Source organism: Rhinoraja longicauda, unplaced genomic scaffold (genome assembly GCF_053455715.1).
Source record: "Rhinoraja longicauda isolate Sanriku21f unplaced genomic scaffold, sRhiLon1.1 Scf000879, whole genome shotgun sequence".
Lineage (NCBI taxonomy): Eukaryota > Metazoa > Chordata > Chondrichthyes > Rajiformes > Arhynchobatidae > Rhinoraja > Rhinoraja longicauda.
The window spans coordinates 30,401-41,291 of NW_027602095.1; the positions used below are offsets into that span (position 1 = coordinate 30,401).

At 52.0% G+C, this 10,891-nt stretch overlaps 1 protein-coding gene across 1 annotated transcript; it reads left to right on the forward strand.

The window, feature by feature from the left end:
- The first annotated feature begins 2,014 nt into the window (after positions 1–2,014).
- Positions 2,015–5,888, forward strand: LOC144591343 (interleukin-20-like). Its single transcript, XM_078395570.1, has 5 exons — positions 2,015–2,167; positions 2,260–2,322; positions 3,663–3,815; positions 4,781–4,855; positions 5,814–5,888. Exons 1-5 carry the CDS (start codon positions 2,015–2,017, stop codon positions 5,886–5,888), a joined length of 519 nt encoding a protein of 172 aa, XP_078251696.1.
- The last annotated feature ends 5,003 nt before the right edge of the window (positions 5,889–10,891 follow it).

The window sequence follows — 10,891 nt, forward strand, 5'->3', positions numbered from 1 at the left end:
TGCAAGGTGAAGTTCAGCAAAGTCTGATCATAGATAGTGCGAGGGTCTCCAATGAAGTAACTGGGAAGGTCACGAGTTGGCGGTAGGATGGTTCAGTTGCCTGACAACAGGTTTAGAGGGGTATGGGCCAAACACAGGCAGGTGGGACTAGTGTAGATGGGGCATGTTGGTCGGTGTGGGCAGGTGGGACTAGTGTAGATGTGGCATGTTGGTCGGTGTGGGCAGGTGGGACTAGTGTAGATGTGGCATGTTGGTCGGCGTGGGCAAGTTGGGCTGAAGGGCCTGTTTCCGCGCTGAGTGACTCTATGACACTCACCCTCTGCACAGCTGGGCAGATGTTCCACATCTCCAAGCTCACCCTGCCACCCAAACCCCCCAGACCGAGCACATCTGGCAAACCTTTGCCTCACCCTGCCCTGCTCAATGACAACCGTGCAGTTACACAGGGAAACAGCTGGAGAACTGCTGGCCAATATAAAATAGCTGGCCAGAGGGTGACAACTGGCCAAAGATAGGCAGCTGGACAAAGGGGAACATCTGGCCTGAGGGGGAATAGCTGGACAGAGGAAAGCAGCTGGACAAAGGGGAACAGCTGGATAAAGAGAAACATCTGGACAAAGGGGAACAGGTGGATAAAGAGAAACATCTGGGCAAAGGGGAACAGCTGGATAAAGAGAAACATCTGGACAAAGGGGAACAGGTGGATAAAGAGAAACATCTGGACAAAGGGGAACAGCTGGACAATGGAGGGGAAACAGATGGCCAGAGGTGCGGTCAAGCAACGGCCAGCTGCTGTCCGGGTAGCCAGAGCCGGGCTGATGATGCACATCTGGGCATGGATGCACAGCTGGGTGGGAGGTTGGGAGAGGCCCGGGGTCTCCCGTTCCCCGGCATCGGTGGGAAAGACAACAATGTGTTTTGCTAAAGGGGGAAATAGAAAGATTGAGCGACGTTGTTGCTGTGACCTGCGGCAGGTGAGGGGTTGATGATGCGAGACTGTGCAGGAAATGCAAGATGCCTCTGCAGGGCGGGGTGACGAGTCCGCCGCTGCACACCTGTATTTAAGGCACCTCTGGAAACATCTCGGCACATCTGCAGACACAGCAAGACAGCATCTGCCTCCCTGCACCTGTCCTCTCTCGCTCTCTCTCTCTCTCTCCGGCTCAGGTGAGTTGTTCTGTGCATTGACGTCGGGGCTGGAGGAAGCGAGCCAGTGAAACGTTCACCCTCTTCTCTCTCCACAGACGCTGCCCGACCCGCTGAGTAACGCTGCCCCGGCTGCCTTTTGTTTTCTATTTCAGATCGCTTCGTCTAACTAACTGTTCACGTCCTGTTCTCCACCTGACACGAGGGGCACGAATAAACAAACAAACCCCCCATAAACCAACTGACGCAGACGCGAGGAACTGCAGATGCTGCAATCTGGAGCAAAAGGCAGAGTGCTGGAGGAACTCAGCGGATCGAGCAGCGTCTGTGGATGGAATGGACAGACGATATGTTTTGGACGGAACCTTCTCCATTCCCTCCACAGACGCTGCCCGACCCCGCTGGGTTTCTCCAGCACTTTGTCTGTTGCTTCGGATTGCAGCATCTGCAGTTCTTTGTGTCACGGGAATATAGGGGTGGGGGGTGTGGGGTGTAGGTGTGGGGGTGGGTTGTAGGTGTGGGGGGGGGGGGTTTAGGGGATTGGATTCTGTAAGTTGCCCCTAGTGTGTGTGGGAAAGAACGAGTGTGCGTGTGATCGCTGGTCGGAGCGGACTGGGTGGGCTGAAGGGCCTGTTTCTGTGCTGTATCTGGACACTAGACTGAGCTACGCTAGTGTGGGGGTGATGGGTGGCCGCTATGGTCTGGGGGGGGCTGTGGTCTGGGGGGGTGCTGTGGTCTGGGGTGGGGGGTCTGTTTCCGCGGTGTGTCTCTACTCTAACGTTGCGCTGTTTTCCGGGGGAGGGGGTCTCTAGTTCCTCCACTGACCGTGAGGGTCCCGTGTGTGTTGCAGGTTCCCCGCAGTTCCACCATGCATGGTCTCAGTGTAGTCTACATCATGGTGGCGGTCCTGGCCTCTCAGCCGCTGACCGCCCAGGGCAGGAGGATGCGCTTTGGTCAGTGCGAGGTGACCGCCAGCCTGGACCAGATCCAACAAGCCTTCCTGGAGATCAAGCAGGCCATCGTAAGTACAGAACACAACCAATGGCGCCCCCACCACTGGCCAACCAGTCCACTGGCAAAACTAACCACTCCGCTCCGATTATGTGTCCACAGCAAGCGGAAGATGCGACCGATGATGTGCGGCTTCTCACCAGATCCCTCTTCCAAACCATTGAGGTGCGCCATTGACCGGCTGTTAGTTTAATCTAGTTTGTTGTCACGTGTATTGAGGTACAGTGAAAAGCTGTTGTTCCCGGCTGACCAGTCAGCGGAAAGACGATACACGATCACAATCAAACCGAGCAGAGTGTCCAGATACAGGATAACGGCAATAATGTTTGTGGAAGTTAAAGTCCAGAAAAGATGGATCAAAGATGGATCAAAGATGGTCCCAGCGTCTACGGGGAGGGGAGGGGATGTTCCTCACACTGAGGGGGGTCCCGGACAATACAGCCCACCCCTCCCTCCCTGACACACGGGCCAACCGGAGGGGCACCTTCAGCAACAGACTGGTCCCACCGAGATACAGCACACAACGACACACGAGATGCTTCATCCCTGTGGATATCAGACTGTTCAACCCCTCCCCCTCCTGTTCAACCCCCCCCCCCCTCCAACCCCCCACCCCCCCCCCAATCATTGCCCACCCCCAATCCTTTCCACGTCACTGTAGTTCCATGTTTGGTGTACCTTGTGTTGATGGCGGCTGGCAGATCAGTTTCCCTCCTGGGATAAATAAAGTCCCACCGTGTGGTCCGGTGTCCAACGAGGTAGATGGTGGCGACCAGATCGGCGCAGCTACCTGGGTCTCGGTGCACATGGCAGTAATAAGCGTGCATGTGAACACTGGCAGCGTGTTGGTGCATTGTGAGTGTGTGTGTGTGTGTGTGAGTGTGTGTGTGTGTGTGTGAGTGTGAGTGTGTGTGAGTGTGTGCTGTGCTATTGAGGGCGTGCAGCGTAGGGTTACTAGGTTAATTCCCGGAATGGGGGGACTGTCATATGTTGAAAGACTGGAGCGATGAGAGGAGATCTTATCGAAACGTCTAAGATTATTAAGGGGTTGGACACGTTAGAGGCAGGAAACATGTTCCCAATGTTGGGGGAGTCCAGAACCAGGGGCCACAGTTTAAGAATAAGGGGTAGGCCGTTTAGAACTGAGATGAGGAAAAACCTTTTCAGTCAGAGAGTTGTGAATCTGTGGAATTCTCTGCCTCAGAAGGCAGTGGAGGCCAATTCTCTGAATGCATTCAAGAGAGAGCTAGATAGAGCTCTTAAGGATAGCGGAGTCAGGGGGTATGGGGAGAAGGCAGGAACGGGGTACGGATTGAGAATGATCAGCCATGATCACATTGAATGGCGGTGCTGGTTCGAAGGGCCGAATGGCCTCCTCCTACACCTATTGTCTATTGGGAGAGTGCCAGGCCTCTCACTCTGCTTGTTGTGTTGTGCTGTGCTGTGCCGAGCCGTGCTGTGCCGTGCTGTGCCAGGCCTCTCACTCTGCTTGTTGTCCTGTCCAGGCCCAGGAGAGTTGCTGCTTTCTGCGCCACATGTTGCGGTTCTATGTGGAGACGGTGTTCAGACACCACACACCGTCCAGCCCGCTGATGGAGAGAAGGACCAGCAGCCTCGCCAACTACTTCCTCAGCATCAAGATCCTGCTGCGACAATGTGTAAGTGGCCAGAGCAACAGAATCAGGCCACTCGGCCCATCCAGTCTGTGCTCCGCTCCACACGGCTGATCTATCTTTCCCTCCCAACCCCATTCTCCTGCCTTCTCCCCTAACCTTTGATGCCCGCACTAATTACCACCCAGTCCAGCTCTGCTTTAACCCGGCCACTGACTAGTCTGGTTTCACTATTGGCCATGACCTGAGTATACTCACGGGCGGCTGGCACTGAACGGGTTAAAACTACCCACTGACTTGTCCTCCACCGCCGTCTGTGGCGATGAGTCCCACAGATTCACCCCCTGCCAAGGTTGCCGGCAATACCCGGGACCATTCACGGCGACACGGTGGCGCAGCGGGTAGAACTGCTGCCTCACAGCGCCAGAGACCCGGCTTCCATCCTGACCCCGAGTGCTGTCTGTGTGGAGTTTGCACCTTCTCCCTGTGACCCGCGTGGGTTTCCACCGGGCGCTCCGGTTTCCTCCCACATCCCAAAGACGTGCGGATTTGTCGGTTAATCGGCCCTGTTGTAAATTGTCGCTGGTGTGTAGGATAGTGCTATTGTGTGTGGGACCAGCGATCCATGTACACACTGGCTCTATCCCACACACCAGCAACAATTTACAACTTTACTGAAGCCAATTAGCCCACAGACCTCTACATCTTTGGAGTGTGGGAGGAAACTGGAGCACCCGGAGAAAACCCACGCGGTCACAGGGAGAAGGTGCAACACAAACAATATTCAGCATCAACCCCGTGTCTCTGGCGCTGTGAGGCAGCAACTCTACCTCGGCGCCACCGTGCCGCCCCAGAGATGCCTTTAGAGATACAGCATGGAAACAGGCCCTTCGGCCCATCGAGTCCATGCTGCCCCCTCGGTGATGCGCTGCGGTTGTTCCCCACGTTGTGCCATTGGCTGTTGTTGTGAGTGTTTGCCCTGGGTCTCACCGCGTTTCTTTGCCCTGCAGCACGATGAGCTGAAGTGTCACTGCGCGGAGGCAACCAGGGAGAAGGTCAAGCTGATCCAAGACGCCTTCGAGAAGGTAGGTTGTCCCGACTGACATCCACTCACACAACCAACACGGGTCATGCTTTTTAGTTTTAGTTTTAGAGAAACAGCGCGGAAACAGGCCCTTCGGCCCAATGAGTCCGCAATCCCCACACACTAAAACTATCCCCCACACACGAGGGACAGTTTACACACACACCAAGACAATTAACTTACACACCTGTGAACTACAAACTGAAGATCTAGGAGAAACCCACGCAGGTCCCGGGGAGAAGGTATAAACAGCGCCCGTAGTCGGGATGGAACCCGGGTCCCCGGCGCTGCAAGCGCTGTAAGGCAGCAACTCTACCGCTGAGCCACCGCGGCCCGGGTGTGTTTTCAGTTTTAGAATACAGGAAGGAAACAGGCCCTTCGGGCCCACCCAGCCCGTGCCGATCAATGATCACCCCCATCTCACCAGGGAAGAGATATTGGTGGGGTTATTATTTCACGCTGTGTTACGGCTCCATCAATAGTTCTTGAAGTCTTTTGAGGAAATTGATAGAACATAGAATAGTGCGGACAGACACAAGATGCTGAGTTCAGTCTGAAGAAGGGTCTCGACCCGAAACGTCATCCATTCCTTCTCTCCAGAGATGCTGCCCGTCCCGCTGAGTGACTCCAGCGTGTTGTATTCGTCTTCGGTGTAAACCACCGTCTGCAGTTCCTTCCTACATAGAACAGTACAGCACAGGAACAGGCCCTTCGGCCCACAATGTGTGTGCCAAACATCTACACAATGAGTGAATGTTTTCTGGTCACGAGTCACAGTGATACTCAAGGTATGCAAAGGGTAGCCACATAAAGGGCGGTGACAGAGTTACAAAGTACCCCGCGCTGCCCCCCCCCCCCCCATGTGTCCCCCCCCCCTGTGTCACCCCTCACGGGCAGTGACGGGGAGTTGACTGGGGTTTGAGTCCCGTGTTGACCGTGTGGTCTCTGTGCGTTTTCAGATGGAGTTAAACGCGGCCGCAGTGAAAGCGATCGGTGAGATCGATATTCTGATCGAGTGGATGCATCAAGCCTAGCGGCACTGAGTAGAGACTGGGAGGACTCGTGCTCCGGCACCAACAGCCCAGAGGATGAAGCATCGGAACCAGCGGCTCTCACCCCTCCACGCTGGGCCGGGTGTTTAACGTCTGGTTTGTGATGGAAGCTGGAGAGACCAGCGGGCACAACTCTGATGTGCTGGGGATATTGAGCAGATGCAAGTGGGCGGTTGGCAGTCTTGCAATGAATAAAGAAGGATATATCCCCAGGAGAAAAAAGACACAGAGTGCTGGAGTAACTCAGCGGGTCAGGCAGCATCTCCGGGGAACATGGATAGGTGGGGTTTATGGGTCAGGACCCTTCTTGAGTCTGAAGAAGGGTCGCGATCTGAAACATTGCCTGACCATTGCAGGACCAGCCGCTCTGGAGAACAGGGAGAGGTGACGTTCCTGGTCGGGACACTTCTTCAGACCCAACCCTCACCTATCCCTGTTGTCCAGACATGCTTGCTGCCTGACCCGCTGAGTTACTCCAGCACTCTGGGTCTTGTTTTGTAAACAAGCATCTGCAGTTCCTTGTGCCTCCTGTTTATAGCCACATAACGTGGTTGTTATCATTCATGTTAAGCTGTGCGTTATTCGTGTTTGTTTGTCGGATACGGGGAGGGTCGAGGTGGATATTGTCGGGTTTAGTTTACGCTAAGTTACTATTCTGTCACTGGTCCACGCGTTGAGATCTCGCCAAACGCACTGTATGTATCTCATGTGGACTCATGAGAGGAGATTCTGTAAGTACATATTGTACCGCTTATTGTCAGTCTGGCTATTGACGTCTGTAAATATTGGCACCAACAGTTTGTTCCAAACCTCAGTATGTTACAGGTTGTGGTTTTCTTACTGAAATAAAATGATGTTCATTTTCCAAATGTTTCCGTTTGTTGGTGTAAGTGAACACAGCACATTACACACTGGACAATAAGTGAATTAGTGCAAACGGTGATTAGTGCGGGAGTCAAGCGTTGTGGGGAGAAGGCAGGAGAATGGGGCTAGGATGGAGAGATAGATCAGCCATGATTGAATGGCGGGGTAGACTTGATGGGCCGAATGGCCTAATTCTGCTCCTATCACTTCTGAACTTACGAATAGAAATGCATAGATAGAATGCATAGAAAAGAAGAGGTTTAGTTTAGAGATACAGCGCGGAAACAGGCCCTTCGGCCCACCGTGTCCGCACCGACCAGCGATCCCCGCACATTAACACTATCCTACACACACTAGGGACAATTAACATTAATACCAAGCCAATTAACCTACAAACCTGCACGTCTTTGGAGTGTGGGAGAAAACCGAAGATCCACGCGGTCACGGGGAGAACGTACAAACTCCGTACAGACAGCGCCCGTGGTCGGCATGGAACCCGGGTCTCTGGCGCCGCAAAAACACTGTAACGGTATAAGATGAGTATCTCTACCCCAGCAACTCCACCGCTGCGCCACCGGGCCGCTCATCTTACACCCAGAGTGGGGGAATCTAGATCTGGGGTTTAAGGAGGGGTGATTGTATAGGAACCCGAGGGGCAACCTTTTGATACAGAGGGTGGTGGGTGTATAGAGTGAGCTGCCAATTAGACAGGTACCACAACAAGCACAGTAGCTCAGCGGTGGAGCTGCCGCCTCACACCACAGTTTGCACAAGCTCTTTGTGGGACGTTTCACATCCAACTGCCAGAGCTGTTGGCTACAGTCATCCATGGGATTGTGGTGTCTTGGATAAGTGTGGAATCCCCTTCTGTGTTGGGGAGAGGGAGGGGTAGAATAGAGGGAACATCTCTGACAGTCAGAGCCCAGCAAGTTCATATTGCAGTTATAATTTAGTTTGGTTTAATTTAGAGATATAGAACAGAAACTGGCCCTTCGGCCCATCGAGACCCCACCGGCCAGCAATCCCCGCACACTAACACTATCCCAAGGACAATTTTATATTACACCAAGCCAATTAGCCTACAACCTGCACGTCTTTGGAGTGCGGGAGGAAACCAGAGATTCCAGAGAAAGCCCACGCAGGTCACGGAGGGAACGTGCAAACTCCGTACAGACAGCACCGGTAGTCAGGCTCTAACCCGGACCTCTGGCCTGTGAGGCAACTCTACCGTCTGCACCACCGTGCCCTATCACTCCAAACCTTTCCTGTCCATTTACCTGTCCAAATGTCTCTGAAATATTGTTACAGTCCCTGCCTCAACTGCCTCCTCTGGCAGCTCGTTCCACACACCCACCACCCTCTGTGTGAATAAGTTGCCCCTCAGGTTCCCAGTGACCCTTTCCCTTCTCACCTTAAACCAATGTCCTCTGGTTCTTGATTCTCCTACCCTGGGGAAACCATTGTGCATTCTACATTTCTATTCAGCTCCTCAATTTATACACTTCCATAAGATTATAAGATTATTAAGGGTTTGGACACGTTAGAGGCAGGAAACATGTTCCCAATGTTGGGGGAGTCCAGAACAAGGGGCCACAGTTTCAGAATAAGGGGTAGGCCATTTAGAACTGAGATGAGGAAAAACTTTTTCAATCAGAGAGTTGTGAATCTGGGGAATTCTCTGCCACAGAAGGCAGTGGAGGCCAATTCTCTGAATGCATTCAAGAGAGAGCTGGATAGAGCTCTTAAGGATAGTGGAGTCAGGGGGTATGGGGAGAAGGCAGGAACGGGGTACTGATTGAGAATGATCAGCCATGATCACATTGAATGGTGGTGCTGGCTCGAAGGGCCGAATGGCCTCCTCCTTCACCTATTGTCTATTGTCTATTGTCTATTGTCTATTGTCTAAGATCTGAAGAAGGGTTTCGACCCGAAACATCACCCAACCCTTCTCTCCAGAGATGCTGCCTGTCCTGCTGAGTTACTCCAGCTTTTTGTGTCTATCTTCCATAAGGTTATCCTGACTTCATTTAAACTGAAATTCCCACCCCATTGTGGACATTGGACGTTGTCTCTGGAGCTGATGCGCTACAATGCTGAGAACTAGATTCTGACCTCTGTATCTTCCCCTTTGCTCCACCTATTGGACTTGAACAACGCTGGGAACTACACTGAGGTTGGACTTGACTGGACTTTATCTTACACTAAAGTTTAGTCATGTTATTCCCTTTATCCAGTACCTGTCCGCTGTGGACGGCTCGATTGTAATCATGGATAGTCTCTCTGCGGATTGGATAGCACGCAACAAAAAAGCTTTTCACTGTACCTCGGTACACGTGACAATAAACTAAACTCAAGGATATCTACCCTGTGTATCTGCCCCGTGTATCTGCCCCGTGTATCTGCCCTGTGTATCTGCCCTGTGTATCTGCCCCTTTGCTCTGCCTATTGTACTTGAGTTTGACCTGATTGTAGTTGTGTGGTTTCATCTGACCAGATTCGATAACATCGGAGGAAACCCAGGCGGTTACGGGGAGACCGTGCAAACTCCACACAGACAGCACCTGAGCTCAGGATGGAACCCGGGTCTCTGGCGCTGTGAGGCAGCAGCTCTACCCGCTGCACCACCGTACCACCATCTCTGTGGCCTGAAATACGGTCTGTTTCCTGATCTGCTGAAGATTTCCGGCATGTTCTGTCATTTATTTAGAGCAGATTTTCTGCTGCTGCACTTTAGGACTGAGATGTGTCAAATCCTTTTCACCCAGAGAGTTGTGAATGTGTGGGATTCTCTGCCACAGTAGGCAGTGGAGGCCGATTCACTGGATGTTTTCATGAGAAATTGCAATAGACAATAGACAATAGAAAATAGGTGCAGGAGAAGGCCATTCGGCCCTTCGAGCCAGCACCGCCATTCAATGTGATCATGGCTGATCATTCTCAATCAGTACCCCGTTCCTGCCTTCTCCCCATACCCCCTGACTCCGCTATCCTTAATAGCTCTATCTAGCTCTCTCTTGAATGTATTCATAGAATTGGCCTCCACTGCCTTCTGTGGCAGAGAATCCCACACATTCACAACTCTCTGGGTGAAAAGGATTTGACACATCTCAGTCCTAAAGTGCAGCAGCAGAAAATCTGCTCTAAATAAATGACAGAACATGCCGGAAATCTTCAGCACAGATTTACAACTATCTGACCTAAAAAGTTTTTCCTCATCTCTGTTCTAAATGGCCTACCCCTTATTCTTAAACTGTGGCCCCTGGTTCTGGAATCCCCCAACATTGGGAACATGTTTCCTGCCTCTAACGTGTCCAACCCCTTAAGAGTTTTATATGTTTCTCTAAGATCTCCTCTCATCCTTCTAAATTCCAGCGAATACAAGCCCAGTCGACCCATCCTTTCATCATATGCCAGTCCCACCATCCCGGGAATTAACCTGGTGAACCTACTCTGCACTCCCTCAATAGCAAGACTGATTGATTGAAAGGTACAGCATGGAAACAGGCCCTTCGGCCCACCATATACGTTTCGATAAGATCCCCTCTCATCCTTTTAAATTCCAGTGTATACAAACCTAGTCGCTCCAGTCTTTCAACATATGACAGTCCCGCCATTCCGGGAATTAACCTAGTAAACCTACGCTGCACGCCCTCAATAGCAAGAATATCCTTCCTCAAATTTGGAGACCAAAACTGCACACAGTACTCCAGGTGCGGTCTCACTAGGGCCCTGTACAACTGCAGAAGGACCTCTTTGCTCCTATACTCAACTCCTCTTGTTATGAAGGCCAACATTCCATTGGCTTTCTTCACCGCCTGCTGTACCTGCATGCTTCCTTTCAGTGACTGATGCACTAAGACACCCAGATCTCGTTGTACGTCCCCTTTTCCTAACTTGACACCATTCAGATAATAATCTGCCTTCCTATTCTTACTACCAAAGTGGATAACCTCACACTTATCTACATTAAACTGCATCTGCCATGCATCCACCCACTCACACAACCTGTCCAAATCACCCTGCAACCTCATAGCATCTTCCTCACAGTTCACACTGCCACCTAGCTTTGTATCATCGGCAAATTTGCTAATGGTACTTTTAATCCCTTCATCCAAGTCATT

Bases quoted from the DNA above. Each gene is read 5' to 3' on its own strand.
- LOC144591343 (XM_078395570.1), top strand. From the start codon at position 2,015: ATGCATGGTCTCAGTGTAGTCTACATCATGGTGGCGGTCCTGGCCTCT. The intron at 2,168-2,259 runs GTAAGTACAGAA...ATGTGTCCACAG, and splicing joins TGGAGATCAAGCAGGCCATC to CAAGCGGAAGATGCGACCGA. The intron at 4,856-5,813 runs GTAGGTTGTCCC...GTGCGTTTTCAG, and splicing joins TCCAAGACGCCTTCGAGAAG to ATGGAGTTAAACGCGGCCGC.